Source organism: Lolium perenne, chromosome 3 (genome assembly GCF_019359855.2).
Source record: "Lolium perenne isolate Kyuss_39 chromosome 3, Kyuss_2.0, whole genome shotgun sequence".
In the NCBI taxonomy this organism is placed as follows: Eukaryota; Viridiplantae; Streptophyta; class Magnoliopsida; order Poales; family Poaceae; genus Lolium; species Lolium perenne.
The window spans coordinates 284,150,045-284,166,297 of NC_067246.2; the positions used below are offsets into that span (position 1 = coordinate 284,150,045).

The 16,253-nt window shown below is 46.2% G+C and overlaps 1 protein-coding gene and 2 long non-coding RNA genes across 5 annotated transcripts; 2 read left to right on the plus strand and 1 right to left on the minus strand.

The window, feature by feature from the left end:
• Nucleotides 1–15: 15 nt before the first annotated feature.
• Nucleotides 16–3,732, minus strand: LOC127344277 (uncharacterized). 3 transcript variants are annotated; one of them, XR_007877877.2, is made up of 5 exons: nucleotides 2,884–3,728; nucleotides 2,085–2,168; nucleotides 1,772–1,924; nucleotides 627–955; nucleotides 16–538 (listed from the first exon to the last, which is right to left on the minus strand). XR_007877877.2 is itself a non-coding variant. In XM_051370514.2 (4 exons), exons 1-4 carry the CDS (start codon nucleotides 3,253–3,255, stop codon nucleotides 866–868), a joined length of 699 nt encoding a protein of 232 aa, XP_051226474.1. In that variant the 5' UTR covers nucleotides 3,256–3,728; the 3' UTR covers nucleotides 16–865. The 3 variants fall into 3 exon arrangements, 2 of the variants coding, with proteins under 2 accessions (XP_051226474.1, XP_071684616.1); XM_051370514.2 differs by having other exon boundaries at nucleotides 16–955; XM_071828515.1 differs by lacking the exons at nucleotides 16–538; nucleotides 627–955 and having other exon boundaries at nucleotides 1,213–1,924; nucleotides 2,884–3,732.
• Nucleotides 3,733–9,256: 5,524 nt separating this feature from the next.
• LOC127344281 (uncharacterized) lies at nucleotides 9,257–11,658 on the plus strand. Its single transcript, XR_011754295.1, has 3 exons — nucleotides 9,257–9,669; nucleotides 9,755–10,421; nucleotides 11,488–11,658. It is a non-coding gene; the product is annotated as an uncharacterized lncRNA (long non-coding RNA).
• A 1,694-nt stretch (nucleotides 11,659–13,352) lies between these two features.
• Nucleotides 13,353–15,466, plus strand: LOC139837679 (uncharacterized). The gene is made up of 3 exons (XR_011754296.1): nucleotides 13,353–14,329; nucleotides 14,439–14,546; nucleotides 15,195–15,466. It is a non-coding gene; the product is annotated as an uncharacterized lncRNA (long non-coding RNA).
• Nucleotides 15,467–16,253: the final 787 nt, after the last annotated feature.

Genomic DNA, 16,253 nt, shown 5'->3' on the forward strand with positions numbered 1-16,253 from the left:
TGGCAAGACTAGATCGAAACTCACAAAAACAAACTGCACCCAAGAAATCGCCGCGGAGTCAACAAGAAATCGCAAAAGAAAGATGGATCGGTTACCTTAATTAATTACATGCAGCCGGATCATCCATCCTGTCCAAGACCAAGTGTCTGCATCACACGCCACACTGACTATGCTGAGACAACGTTCGCCTCGCCTGGAGTGGAGAGGCACATGCATTTTCTCTCGCTCGCCTTTTTTCTTTTGCTCCACACTAAATATATACCCGTCCGTTCCTTTTCTCCTTCCTTCCAAAATATTGTATATATTATGTGATCGATCAATTGTGAATGAACAAGATCTGCGTGTCATCTCACGGATTCAAAACCAAACCGAGCCACGAGCGCCCAATGAGGTGCTGCAATGACAGACTCATTCATGCATTTGGTCAGCGCACAAAGCCAAACTGGTAGATTCCGCTGCTCAGCACTAGCCATTTCTTCATGCTTGTTTACCTTCCTTAATTACTACTAGTCGTCTCTCCCTGACTCTCCCTCCCTCCCTAATAAAATCATGAGCCAAATCAAATCAACCAACCGGCCGGGGCACACACAAAGCTGCATAATCAAATGTCAATTGTGAGGAAACACCTTTTTCGATAAGGAGTGAGGAAACACCTGCCTCCCGTGCCACCCGGGCGAGTGGCTCCGGAGGAACCCAAACCCAAAATAGCAAGCGCCGCTCGATCTCTCTCTACCGGCGGCCGCGCCCAACCGTTGAAGGCGGCGAGTGGATGGAGGCGCACCCCGACGGCCCCCCTTCGTGCGGAGGCGAGACATCACCGGTGCCACGAGTGCGGGGAAGCAGTCGGCAGCGTCTTGATGCATTGCTACACGGCCTTCTTCATGCAATACAGACCATATGCCCATGTTTTGAAAAGGAAATCACACATCTCAACCAGCAGCATATTCAAGTGTTCCTGCATACGAAAATAAGTCAGGTGTAGGCATGAACAAAGATGCTCATCTATGAGAGAAGCATTTCCACAAACACCGGGTGTGTAGTTTGTTCTACTCAACAAAACAAAACAAACCAGTGAGTGGATGGGGGCAGAGGTTGCAACATGGAAGCTTAAGAAGAGCATACATGTCTATGAGGCAAATTTCCAAATGGTCTTCTTAGCCACAAATACACGTTGCAACAGCAAAAAAAAAAAAAAAAAAAACTGGAGCTACATTTGGCATACATGATTGTAATTCACGGGTGGTGACAATAATCAAATGAGCTTGTTCACTTGAGTTAATGCAATATGTACAATATGACTAATACAAGGATGTTTGAGAACATGATACTCAGAACAAAAGGAAGGACCGAAGCAGCCAAAGGCGAGATGGTGGACCATGTAGATGCAATCCATCAGTTCGCTGCATTATGTCAGGACTCGGAAACATTATACATTGCATTTCTGAAAACACTCGGCTTGATGTGGCACTAAATGATTACATCACAAATAAAAATATGAAGGGCAGAGCTCACAGGGCATTTAGATGAGGAGCAACACGAAGGTCATACCAGCACTAGTGCTCTACGCATATGCAAACTAAAGAAAACAGGTGCAAAATCTGGACAAGGGCTCTCTTCTCTTGTGCAAAGTACACCCAAACGTGCCTCAAGACACAAGATATTCCTAGGCAAATTTCTGAACCAGTGACAGAATTTCACAAGAACATAATGCATACAGATGAGCGTGTGTAGTAACCATACAACATACCAAACCACCAGTGTTGGAGATTACCTTGACGTCGTACTTGATGGTGTTGCTGTCCATCATGTACACCCAGTGGCCACTGCTCAAAGAAGTCCTGGGCATCCATGGTCGAGCAACCGGGCAGATGGTGCCCACCGCTGGACAGATGGTGCCCATCAGGTACCAGGCACGAAAACCTTCCTGCCATTGAAGCCAAATCTAAATCCGTCACTTTGATATCATCTCAGTATGTACAAACATAGGAGGAAATCGATAATTCCAAGATGGAACGGCAGCAAATGATAATTGCAAGATGGAATGGCAGCAATCGGTTCCAGCTTGACCAGAGAAAAAAAATGACCTTTGGGTGCAGACACACCCACAGTCTCCTGAACGTTGGCAACCTCCACCAGAGGGGTGGGCGCCCGGCGGTACTTTTGTCAACCTGGTGTGCACAGAACAAGCAATTATAAACTTAGTGATAGTCTAAATTTATAAACTTGACAACTTAGCTTCTTAGTGCACAATATCCAATACAAAAAGCTACTCGTGAGGCATGCAGCAAGGACAACAAAATATTCAACATAAACTCATTCTGAAAATGTGCTAAGATAAGATGTAGCCGAGGCTCACTACCACCATGTTAATCATTGAGTTGGTTTCTTACTTGTATACGGAATAAGATCGTGTCATCACAGAATCCCAAACTTTAAACAATTGTAACAGATTCAGAGTAACAGCCCAACCTTACCTATCTGCAGAGTTTGCTCAATTTTAGGGGATCACAAGAAGCTTATTCAGTTACGAAAACACACATGGGAAAAGAAATACTACAACTTTGCTTGTACATCAAAGCATTCCACCAAATCCTTTTTGGATCAATTGTCAGCACAATAACCGTACAACCATATGGTTATACAAGAGCAGATTTGCCTACATTAACTAGCCCATTAAGAGATGATAAGCCTTTAACTGAATTTTGCGTGAAATTGGACACCATTTGGAGATTTGCCTACATATGCTAGTTGGATTAAGTGGTACTTGCGTGTCCACTGTCCTCGCAGCATCCTCTGCTCCCTTTCTCTGAATTTTGAGGAGCAAAGTTGGCCACATGGGCGGAGTAGAGCACAATCTTGAGAATCAGGTGGAAGGGGCTATACCTGAACGATGGCGATGCTGGGAGACTGACAGCCCGAAGGATCATTGCTGACGATTTGGTGCCGCACAAAGTCCTGGACGCCGTCGACTTGTGTCCTGCTCAACCACCGGCGGAAGGAGGCGTTCCTCGACAGGGGAGGAGGGTATGGGGCCTTGGGTTGCGGCGCCCTCGTCGATCTGCTGGCCACCGTCTTGCCTGCACCGCGGGGGACCTTCTCCCGCCGGCCGCGGCCGTCGCCCGCGCTGCTCGTCCACAGCAGCCACCAGGACGACGGGTGCAGCTCCGCCGCTCCCCCTGCCATGGTCTCGCTCGCCCCCTGCCTGCGCTCGCTCGCCACTGGGACGAGCACAACCGTGGCGGCCGGCCGGCGCATATCCACCCACGCGCGCGTCCCGCGTGTGTGAGGTGCTCCCCGGTCGCCATAAGGAGGGAAGCCGAGAAAAGGCACGGGGGTGCGTCACTGCCGGCGGCGGTAGGCACCCACCTCTAGCCGCTCCAAACTACGGCCTTTTCTTGCTCCGGACGGCGGCGGCGGCGGCGAGGACCAGCGGCTCGGGTTTGCGGATGCGCTGGGAATCGGGTGGCAGTGGGGACGAAGATTAGGTGGGTTAGAGCGCCGGTGAGCAGCGACCGGCGGCAATGATCGGGAAGAAATGGGATCGAAGAGAGATTCGGTGGCTGGGACTTGGGAATCGGAGGAGACGGTGAGTTAATTGTCTAGAAATCTGTAGAGATTGGGTGTGGGTGGGGTGGCGATGTGCGTGCGTTAATTATGTGTTCGAGAAGCGAGCTGAGCTAAGTTAATTGTGAGCTAGTTAATTATGTGCAGGATTTACACGGTTCACGCCTATAACTTCGTCTCCCGCCCAATTTCGGGTTCGCTCACTCCGCTTAAAATCAAAATCATTTGGACCCTAAAACTAGGACGGGTTATGTTACGTAAGAAGGAGATATTTTCTAACCGAGATTTTGAGGGGATCCGGTGTTTGTTAGGCCGGCTCTTCCCATCTCCGCACCGCACCGCTGAGCGGATATCAAAAAAGATCCAGAGCCAGGATGAGGAGGGAAGCTCAAATCGAGCTTCGCTGCTCATCCGAGATGAGCTAATCCCGCAAAGAACTGTAGCAGCGGCACGCACCCCCAAGATCCCCACCCCGCACGTCATCCCCCCCTCACGCGGCCCGCGCGTCTCTCCTCCTCCTCACTCTCTTATCATGCAACCATCGCCGCCACTGGCGCTGTCGTGGCCGCCAGCCTCCTCCTCTCCTGTCGGTCGAGCTGGGACCGCGTCGCCGCCTCCCTCCCGTCATTCTCTCCCGTCGGCGAAGCAGAGCAGGACCAAGGGCCGCCAACCGCCGCCAGGACGAGCTTCTCTGGCTGCGCATGGTGGACATCAGGAAGGCCGACGTCCGCCCACCACTCCTCCGTCCGGCTCCACCAGCCGCTCCTCCTCCGTCCGGTGGAAGCAGCTCTCCCGACGGTGGCTTGTGCGTGCTCAACCGGCGGCCAACTGCTGCACGAGATCAACCAACCAAGGACTTGATTGCTTTTTTATTTTTTTAGTGAAGAACCCGATTGCTTTTCATTGTTCTGCTTAAGGACCTTTGTGTAAAGAACTGGACCAACACGTCTCACCCTATACAACTTTTACCAAACAACATCTGAACTCAGCATCTCTCAACTGATACAGGCTACCAAACAAACAACAAAATCTCAGTTGAGAATATATGAGATCACCATGTATGAGGGGATATAGCTTTTCTGAGTAGCCCCGGACTGTCAAACACACCCTTAGTTTATCGTGGACGTGCATGCATACTTGCCAACTTGTCAAATTTTGTACTTCCATGTTGCTAGGTCAAATGTTACATAAGTAGATATCCAGAGGAGGAAACAATTTCGTCATGCCCGCTCGGGCGAGCGGCGAGGCGAACCCCAGCCACGCTCCCGCAAGCCGCCTCCCTACCCCTCCCCTCCTCGCCGCCGCTGAGGCGCCACCGGCAAAGCCCGGGGCGTCGGCGGCGGGGCCTCCTCCCCTCTTGCTTTACGGTGGTGGCACGGACCGGCGCGGCTGGCGAGGCGGCGTTCGCGCAGCCAGCGATGGCGCTCGACCATGGCGCGAGGTTTTCGTGGCTCCGGCGGGGTGGCGGGGTGGCGGCGCGGCTGACCTCTTCCTGGCGCGCCCCGACGCCGGCGTGTCTGTGGCCATGGGTGGTGGCGGCAGGCCTAGATCTAGGCCGGCGGGCCTAGGTCTGGGCTGTTTCTAGGCAGTCTCGGGCTGGGATGGCCCGAGGTGTCTGGTCTCTGAGCAGAAGGGTGTTGCCTTTTGCCCCCGAGGGCAGAGGATTGAACTAGTTGAGGCCGTCACCGACGTCAGGCCGGGATGGCGATGCTCGGGCATCCTATGCTATCGATCTTGGTAGGGACCAAGATGCCCCTCTCTGGTACGCTCGGGGGACGGTGTGTCTCGGTTTCTGTTCCTGTAGGATTGGTGTGGCAACATTGGGTTTTTTGGCCTACAAGGACGCTTGCGTGCTCGATGGTATGTTTGCGAAAGCAAAGCAAGATGTATGCCATTGCCGGCGACGACGACGACGTCTATGGACGCCGTTCACCTCCTATGGGCCAGTGGCCATTTAGAGTGTTTGTTTTGAAAATAGTGCCCCTTTAGAGTTGGGTACTAAGTTTTCCTCTTTACACCAATATTATACTAGATTTTTTAAATATGTTTTTCTTTATTTTCACAAATATTACACGTTCTTGAATCTTTAAAAAATATTACAATCTTTAAAAAATATTACACCGTCGAGGTGGCCTAACCCTAATAGTTCCTTTCGAGCTAGACAAACCCGACCGGTCTAGATTTCGTTGGCCTCTCTATGCGACTAAGCACACTGTTGGCCACCTTTCGGGTTACTCTACCCCAACAAGTCACCTTTCGGGTTCCTCTACCCGACCAGTCACCTTTCAGGATTACCTAACCTGAGGGTGTAATATTTTTGAAAAAATGAAAAACTTGAAATATTTGTGGAACTAAAGACAAAATAACAACAATAAATGCGATTAGGACCACATCAGAAAGTGGACCCCATGTCGTCTGCCCTTAGCTTTCCTTAGGAAGTGGTTATTCCACGTGACATTGCTCTTTGTTTGTGTTAGGATAGGTAACATGACCATGATGGATAACCTAAAGGATCCCAAGTTCTTACAAGAGTTGGATCATTGGCTTCAAAGTGAGAATTTTGTACTATTTATCCAAAATATTTAAGCGGTGTACGTACATAGTCCCTTTTCTGAGCAAGTGCCACTTCAAAATCGTCATTTCATGTGACTTTCCTCTTTTTTTCTTAAAAGATTCATGGTCTAGGTTTTATGTATTGTTATACTGTCTATGTAAGAGAGACTAGAGTCTCAATCTAGGGGTCTAGGTTAGGGATCTAAGATATGGGTTTAGGTTGAGGGCTTAGGTTTAGTGTTTTCGAAGGATATGCGAGTTCGATGTAGTTCATGGTCTAGGGTTATGGTATATGGTATTTGTCCTAGTATAGGGATTAGGGTCTAGATCTATGGTTTATCTAGGGATTACACCCATTCCCCATCCGTCCTCAAATAAGTAGATATTTAGCCTCAAAATTTTGTCTACAAAAAAGTTTACTTCTATCTTCCCGATGCAACTTAAAAAGCAAGAAAAATTGCCTCTCTGTAATCACACGTAAATTAAGCCTAATAATATTCAGCACATGTTATCCTCATTTTCTACATGTTGTTAGCTCATTGGAGATGAAAGAATTAAAGTGGAGAGAGATGTTGGTTTGCATCTTTTCGATGCAATTTTTAATTCACTACATATTTTTTCATGGAATACCCACATGTTCATTTATTCAAGTACATAGGGTATCTTTTATCACTAACCTTAGGTGTAAACATTAAATTTAAAGTCTAGACCATGAACCATAACCCTAGCTACACCCTATTCGCCCTAAACCAAGACTAGAGCTCTAGATCGAGGGTCTAGATCCTAGCTAGTGGTGTGATAATAACAACACAAAAAGAATGAGCAGGAGAAAGGTTTTAGAGATAAGATTGAGAAAGATTGGTGGAGAAAAGGGCAGGGATGGAGGGGATAAAAAGGGTTAGAAGGGGGGAGAGAGAGATACGCAAAGAAAGAACGGGACCCAAACAAAACTTATTTCATTGGGCACAAAGAGCGCATGCGTATTTCAAAATGAATTTTGATAAAACAATTGAGCAACAAAATCTTGATTGTATTATACATAATTAATATCGTTGGATTTGTATCGAAAACACTTTATAATGATGCTAATTTTATATCAAGATCTTTATATATTTGAGATAGTTCTTTGTTAAAGAAAAACACGAAAACAAGGATGCCTTATTCATTAAATGGAAGAAGCAGGTGACAGTCAAAAGCAACGTGCACGATGGTAAAATGAATGCAAAGAAGTTAAGGTTGTGGTAGAAAAAATAACTCTTTGTCGGCTATTTGAAGATGTCAGAAAACATGAACCAAAATATGAACAGTGAAATGGTATGTCAGGAAAACATACACCATTGGTTTATTGTTCCACCGTTGGTATGATTCGGCTCCATCACGTGGAGTATGTTTGGTGCATGCATGGTAGGATGCATCGTGCCATGAACTCAAGAACTACATATATACATACGGCCTGGAAGCTGAACTATGCATATGTTGAATAGAACATACTACGAGTAGTAAGAGCATCTCCACCGGAGCTCCTAATAACTCCCAATAGCTATATTGGAATTCTCCTCACAAAGCGTCGGCATGCATTGGAGCCACGTAAAAGCGCCGGCGTGCCCAAAAGAATCCCTATGCGAAGGGCTTCGATCGGGGTCGTCAGCACCTCTTCAACAAGAACTCCACAACTCCACGTTGGATTCCTGGAGATTTTTAAAAATTGGCCCACCTAGTAGTGAAATAAACTCCCACTTTCCTCTCTCCTCCCCACCCACTGTCCTTCTCTCTCCACTGCTCTCCTCTGCCGGTTCTTCTCCCATAATTTCCGGCGCCTCGCCGCCTCTCCTCTACCATCATTGACGGTAGTCCCCGGCGCAGCGTCCACCGCCCCCGCCCTTTTTCCGCTGTTGAGGAGGGTCACCGCGTGCAAATCCAAGCCGGAAGCATAGCCCGCGACCTCCGGCGGACGGGGCGCCGTGCTCGCCTTGCTCGCCGTCGTGCTCGGCGCATCCAGCGTGCGTGGAGTCCGTGCTCGCATTGCTCGAGCCGGAGGCCAGAGGATGACGGGGACGAAGCGCGCTGCAGCGATGGGGACGATGGCGCCCAACACCAAGTTCGGGCTCGGGTACTACGCCCTGCAGGAGGAGCCGCAGAGACGTCGAACGCGGCCGAGCACATATATCTCGGCGCGCGTGGACATCCACGATGCGCCGCAGCGTCTGGAGGTCATCGTCGCACTTCGCCAGCCCGCCCAGCCAGCTGCGCTGCGCCGTTTCTGAGGCCATCTCCGGCGGGGAGAGGAGGGCGCGTCAGAGGCGACTCGGCCGCGGCATCGATGAGCGAGAGGAGGCGGCGCAGACTCCTCCAGGCCAATGAGGCACGCGTCGATGGCGGGTGGCGGCGACCTGGGGCTATCGCAAGAGAGGATGCGGAGGAGGCCGACCATGCACCTCATGCTCTGACGGGGCCCGGTGGCGAACGCGGAGGAGGAGGAGGACCGCCATTCATGGACTCCGTTGGCTGCATCGGCACAGATGGCTCTTTTTTATTTTTATTTTTTATGTTTGAGGCTTTACCTATGGAGCTATCGGTGTGGGAACACATGAAAATTCGGCCGACACTTATCTGGGAAGCACCGGTTGAAATGCTCTAAGTAGTGAGTTACAATCGAGATGCACAATAAACGAAGAACGAAAAGTAAAACATTGCAGGGGACACGAGATTTTAACGTGGAAAACCCTTGCAACACACAAGGGAAAAACCACGGGCGCCAGCCAGCAAAACTTCACTATTTCGGTGGTGTTTACAAACGCCGTGGGTGTACAATGATGCGACGAAACCCTAGCGGCGGCTTACATGGAAAATATATAGACGGTGGCAACGATCCGTACCGCGGGGGGCGAACGGGCCTCGCTCCGCTCGTCAGAAGTTAGCCTCTTCTTAGAATTTGGATCACAATATAACATAGTGGAATCAACCAACTGACAAGTCAGATACTAGTAGTGGAATGGACCGTCAGCGTGTGCAAGAGATCGATGATGCATTCAAAGCTCGATCTTTTCCAATTCCAATAAGAAAAACAAAGCTTGATGCCACCTCATGAATGCAGGACCCAAAGAAACGAATCGACCGACCTGTCTTTTGATTCCCCTCTTTGCTCCATTCTCATTGACTCTGTTCCACCAAGCGCTACCCACCCAGAGCGACCATGCCGGCGCCGCTCGCCGCCGCTCCCTTGTCCCGTTTAACCCCCATGCTCACGCCTCCCTCCGTGAAGCTCCTGGGTAGCCTGGTCTACAGCTTACCTATCGTCGCCTCACCATTGTATCTCCGACTCCGTGCGCTTCCACCGGTGCTTTGGAAGCCGGCCACGGTGAACGACGTGCCAGATTCTGTATTCGTGCTCATCTACCGCCCACCTCACCTTTCGTCCGAAGGACAACTTCACCAACGCCTACATCCGCGAACCCTAGCGGCTACGACGACGCAGCGCCCGCTGGCGACGATGTCGATCACCGCCACCATCGGCAACCACGAAGCACGTGTCTAGAGGCATGCGTCTTCAAGGTATCGACCTCTGCCCAATCTGAACCATCTTCCTTCTCCCCCAATTCCATTTCCGTGACTTCAAAATTGATTCTTTTCCGACCAGACCGAAGAGGAGTAGCAGACGATTGGGGTTAAAGATAGCTTCTCGTAGCAGTGTGACAGCCGCTACAACAAGTGGGCAAGTCATCAAGGTAATTCCTGTCCCTAAGCGCTACCCACCCATCCGTACAACAAGTGGGCAAGTCATGAAGGAAGGAATGCAGAACCAGAATTAGCATGTCCGCCATAAGTTCAGTACTATTTGTTTCTGATTTTTTTCCTAGTAGTCTGGATTAGTCCGAGTTCTGAATTCGTCCCCATTTCATGTTTGGACCCTGCTTCTTCTTCTCCTACCTGGTAAGAATTAGTCACAAGGAAGGAATGCAGAACCAGAATTAGCATGTTCGCGAGAAGATCCGTGCAACTTGCTTCTAATTCTTTTTCTATCAGTCTGGGTTAGTCTGGGTTCTGAATTCTGGACTTTGGTAGTATCATTACACGTCTCAAAATGGGTCTTCATGTAAGTGTCTTGCTAGTGAAATCGTGCAAATGTCATCCCTCCATGGCTCCATCCATACCTGCTGCCGGCTGCCACCACGACGCAACGCCATCCATCCATACAGTGAGCTCCGCAACGGATGATGGTGCTGGAGGGGAGGACCTGCTGTTCAGCTCGGCTCGGCCACAGGCTTCCTCAAGTAGCACGAGGGACATGAATCTGTGGCGGCGAGGTAGTCTGGCTTTTAGTCTCCAACCATACCTAGTGGTTTGCTATGTATCTATGTATGTTTGCTGCACATGCTCAACATCTGCTTGGTGTCTGCATTTTTATGTATGTTCTTGCCAGTCAGATGGCAATAAAAATAGGTTATAATTTACACACAGTATTGATCTTGTGATTCTTACTGCAAATTAAGCTTGCAATTTCACAAACCGTTCAACTAGAAAACTGCTACAAGGTTGTAATTTTTTGTATTAAGAAGTTGTTCAACTGAAGAACCTGTTTCAGGATTTTACTTTATAAGGTACTGCCGTACATTTACAGTTAGTCAATCTAATTCCCACAATATAGTTAACTGGCAGGTAAAGTACCTTCTCAAAATTTTGTACACCACGCAGAACATTTGGATCGCTGCCTAAGCTGAACAACTTTAGTTTACGAAAAAACAGTACCTTGCCCAATCTTGTACTAGTAGCAGCAAAATCCATCCAAGCTGAAGGGGCAACGTTTCTATACGGGTATGTGCTGAAAGGTTGAGCTGAGCTGGCTGGAATTAAACCATTCGAATACTCCTTTTACTTTTGTTTGCAAAGGACGTACGTACGCACGAATGAACGAGAGACCTGAGTTTGCGCGCTGTGATTGATTACTACTGTATATATTTCCAACTCAAAGGCACATTAAAATAGACCGTTACTATTCTATATACTTCGTTACATTCGTGTTCAAATATTTCTAGACAATCTGGCATTTAAGATTGTGTTTGTCCATCTCTTCTATATAGTTGAATCACTGGAGGAATAATGATGTTATTTTGTATATAGTGATTTTGTAGAGTGAAACATGATTGAAAGAGCTATAATCATCACAATCATTATGATGCTTCCCTGATTGTTTTGCATGGATTTTATGGCTCGTAGTAATCAGATCAGAGTTAGATAAATCTACTTGTTATGCTACATCTTCATCGTGTAGAACTTGAGATTGAGTCCTTTGGTTTTTGTTCTCCCAATTCGGGGTTGTGTGTTGTATGTCTACCAAGACCAATTTTTCATCTTGTGTGTTGTTATTTTCAGGTAAAGAAGAAAATATGAAGAAGGAAAGGCCAGATCTAGGCGGCACACCGACGCCGCTTGTGCGTCGTGGCTCATCCAGATATGTCTCTCTTGACTACGACCGCTAGGTGCTTGGATAAATGCCCCGCAGCTGTGGCTCCCTCCCTGGCGCAAACTCGACACAGCGGCACACCTTAGGTAAGAACAATTCATTTATCTAATCCATCGCTTTCCGAGTCACGATCCATATGCATGTTTCTTTATCGGCAAGTTGAGATGGTTGACACCATGCATGGTCGTGTCCACAAATGGGGTCCCCTATGTTTGTTGCCTTCCTTTATGCATCTAATGGCAGCATGGTGTTATTGGTGTCATTTTCCATTGATTAATCCATTCTGGATAGCTTCCATGGACCATCTAGTTAATTAATATGGTAGTGGATAGTATGTTGTTACTGTGATGTGACTCGTGCATACGGCAATTTTTTCAAAAACTTTCCGTGTTTTAGGTGAATGTGGTATTTGTAAGATTTTCAAATGCAAGATTGATGTATTTTGGGATCATCCTTGTAACATAAAACTATTGTTATCTGTTGTAAGTCAGAGATGCCGACATTGATTGCAAGTGAATCTGATTTCACTTCCAATTATCCCGATGGTGCTCCTGATGTACTGTGCTTTGTCTAAACCTGTCCTTTTTCGGTGTCCCTTCTCAACAGTGCATTTAGTTAATTATGACCATATCAATGTATGAAGGATTCATACGCATTCTCCCATTCCAAGGTTCTTTCTTTCTTTCTCCTTGGCCGTGATCAAGTTGCCTTGCGTTTCACACGAGACACGAGAGGGCGGAGTTGTACCTGCAGAGGTGCCACAAGGTGAGGATGTAGCTGCTCCTTGGGGACCAAGACCTTAGCTGCGGCGCTACGAGATCGCTAGTAAGAAAACCAGACCCTCCCCACCCCCGTTTCTTCTCTCCTGTTCGTATGTAGATCTTTCATCGATTCGTTTAAAGATAGCGGTCGTTGTGGGTTTTTTGGGGATGTTTCGTCCATTTCGGTGAAAGAATCTGACACTTGTGTAGGGGATTTAGGTAGCTAGCATCTATGCTGGGTCTGTTTCTTGTTTTGGCCCAGGTCTTGTATTTGCGGGTTTTATGCGGCTACTCACTGCCGGTTTTGTTTGACTGGTTTTTCAATCTCTGAGCGAACTTTTTATCGCCACTACTGTGAAATGTTTCATCTTTATCTGTGTTCGTTGTGAAATGCTTGAATTGGTGAAACCTTAATGCTTGACTGGTGTTTAGGGATTTATGTTTCCACTTCCTCTTGATATTGTTGCCTTTTGTTTTCGTGAAACACAAAGATGACAACAGACAACTTGGAAGGTTTCAAAACTTGTGAAGTAGCTTTAGATGCAGAAAACGCCAAACTGGAGGTACTTGCCGGTTTGCATTACTCAGTCCTCACAAGCATGAAGTACAACTTGTCCGTCTCATGTAACTGATCTATTTTTTCTTAACTTTAGTTGTAACTGGAGGAAGCTGAAGATTTTGCCGAGCTTATCGAAAACTGTGGTACATGAGCAACATTGGACGAAATTGGACGTCTTAGACAAGGGAACTGAAGAAAGACTATAAGAACCTGAGGATCTATTGTTGATCGAGCAGCACATCAGCCACAAACATTTATTAACCGTGTTTCTTCTCTCCTTTTCATGTGTTTATCTTTCATTGATCTGGTGAGAAATGTCAGATATCTTGGCTCTTGTTGGGCATGTTTCGTCCATTTGGGCATGTATCTTTTTTGAGGGTCTTCATATGGCCAAGGGTTTTTCTGGAGCTTTATGTGGCCTTGATCGCTAGTTTTGTTTGACTGATGTTTTTTATTCTCAGGACTAACTTTTTTACTGGCACTACTGCAAAATGTTTCATATTTATCTAGGGTCCTGTGAAATCCTTGGATTGGTGTGAACTTCTTAATGCTATTTGTGTGTTTAATCTGTACACTTATATTTGTGGCACCTCTAGAGGTTAAACCAAAAGATTGACCATGTGGCACCTTTATGCAGTCTAACATGGATTGTGAATTGTGCTCCGTGGCACCTTTTTAGAGGTCAAATGACTAGATATTTGTGTTTGCACGTCAAAGTGTGGTATATTATGAATTGCAATGTTGTACGCCCTGATGGCTAAATTCATGTTATGATCTTTAACAATCTTGTTTCATTTTTAATAAAATAAGCAAATTAAGACATTTGACTGTTAGTGATGGCTACTTGTTTGAAAACCTAAAGAGATAGGTTTATCACCTCATCATCCGTTTCATGGTGGGAAGCATTAGAAACTGATGGCTAAATATTGCTATAAATAAAATATAGTGAATAAGGACATTCGGAAATGTTAATTTATTGAAATGTTAATTATTATGCGGTTGTATTTAATAGTTTGTATGATCGCTTGCTTGTTAAGTAAGTACATGGAGAAACTATTATGCGGTTGTCTTTCATGTCTTCAGTGTCCGAACAATGCAAACAATGATAGCTCCACTATTAGGCGCGGATTAAGTACATGCTTAGATAAGGAAAGTATTTACCAGTTCACTTAGGACAAACTAAATGATATACTCCGAAACATTTTTGGCCCACTGAATGTTAATGTATTATTGGGAATCGGGGCAAATTGTAAACTTTACTACCTTACAGTGCTCCATTGTTTCTCCATTTTTATTTTTTTGAGGCATTTTCTTAGTTTTTCTTGTATGGCTAATTTCTGACTATTTCAGGAATTTATTTCTTGTCTTGTTGCATCCAAATGAGGCACAAGAATCCAACATGATGACTCTACTCATGTATATATTTGCAGGGTAAGGCAGGATTGTTGAAAGAATCCAACAAAGGGTGCAATTTTTTATTTACTGATTAGTTGCATCAAAGGTATCTCTGTTTTACTTGTGTAATGTTGATGTAAAACAGATAACATCGCTCTAGCCGTTGGTGCTAATGAAGAGATTCATTTAATGAAAGACCAACAATAAGCTGATATAATCTTGTGCAGTGGCTCGAACACAGATCCACGGAGAGGTATTGTTTTTCTTGTGATCTACTGTGTTATCCCGTGACGTACACTACGGACCATCAGATTAGAGTATTTGCTTGGTTTGTTGTGGACTTGGTTCTTGCCCCTTTATCACATTCCTAGCCCCTTTGTTTGTTACCTAAGGTTCACAGGTCCTTCATGTATCATGGTCAGCTAGCAGTTGTACATCTATTTTATGTACGCACACTATGTACATATATCTATTTACCATGACATGGATGCAAGTATCAGTTTTTCAGTATGCTTGCTGATAGTATCGGTGTTTGAATCATCTTTAGTATCTATTTTCTGGCATACAAAATTCCCGAAGTTAAGAAACCTCAAGCTGGTGATGATATTCTATCTGCTCTGTGATCTGACTGTTAAAATAATAGTATATAGGTCATGCAGAAATTTCTGCATTTGTAACTAGCCATATGAAACTGGCTACACTTTCTCAGTTTCCTTTTTGTTTATGATGCCACCCATGGGTATATTTTGTTTATGATCACAATGTTTTTGCAAATATCATGAACCACAAAGGATTTATATTCCCGGTCTCTTCCTTAAATCTTGTGTGGTAGAATCCTTTGAAACTAGCTGCACTTTCTCAATTACTTTTGCTTGTGACTGTCAACATGGCTGATTTATAGAGTTGATTTGTGGGAAAGAGGTGGGTGATGGATGATGGAGCAAGTTGCCGGAGAGGTGGCGGAGAATTGATAGAGGAACAAGGAACATCTGATTTCGATGTGTGAGCACCGGAGGTGGATGTATATTGCGGTGCACATTCGTAGGAGGATGCCCACGTTCTGGCATTATTTTTGTACTAGGATCTTGGAATTGAGTGTGTAATCCGATTTCAGTGTGTATGGTGGTTTTCATTTCAAATCAATTTCAGCTCAGAATTTTCTTTGATAATTGATTATGCTTAATGATGCCCATGTACGGGCATTACCTTTGCTTGTTGATGTTCTGAATACGTAAGTATGGCCTGGGCCGGTGGGTGTTGCTTTGATTTGGATCCATCTGCTAGCTCCCATGAACCAGCGAGGTCTCGATCATCTCCTGGCATCTTGCTGCTAGCTCGGCCAAACACGGCGTGATACAAAGGCTTGCCGCCGTGGCGCAGACAGCCTTTGTAGACATGAACAAAGAGCCTTCTTCAGTTCTTGCTGATGCTTGCTTACTGTTGAACTCTACCCAGTTTCTGAATGTTGATCCAATAGACGACCTGGGCTAGTTGATGAATGATGACAAGCTAGCTCCTATCGCTCTGGTTAGGATCGAGCTACTTGCTCCCATGCACCAGCTAGGGCTGCTCTATCTTTTAATAAAAAGTTCAATTTACCCTTTCGCAAAAAAAAAAAGTTCAATTTACCTACTCGGAAGCATCACTTCAAGTTCTTCACGTACTCTATATGTTAACATTTTCTTCCACTAGGATGCAAAACACATCCATCTTACCGCTGGAGGAAGCAGATTACTAGGAGGCAAAAAAAAATCCATTGACAAAGAAAGCGAAGTAGGAATAGGCGCACATTTAATTAGCATTGGGAACAGGCATAGGTGAAACTGCGTTGTTCCTTGAAATACGTAGCGCCTCCCTACAGCTATGCTATTAGGGGCAGTAAATCACCATGTGCCATGTCACCAATCCGTGTGACCACTAATCTAGGCCCTCCATCCTCACGCTCAAGCAAACCAATTTG

Excerpts from the sequence above, each read along its gene's own strand:
- LOC127344277 (XM_071828515.1), bottom strand. The coding sequence starts at position 3,255 with ATGCGCCGGCCGGCCGCCACGGTTGTGCTCGTCCCAGTGGCGAGCGAG. Across the intron at positions 2,169-2,883 it reads CCAGCATCGCCATCGTTCAG|GTTGACAAAAGTACCGCCGG; the intron begins GTATAGCCCCTT and ends TGTGCACACCAG. Across the intron at positions 1,925-2,084 it reads GGGTGTGTCTGCACCCAAAG|GAAGGTTTTCGTGCCTGGTA; the intron begins GTCATTTTTTTT and ends CTTCAATGGCAG.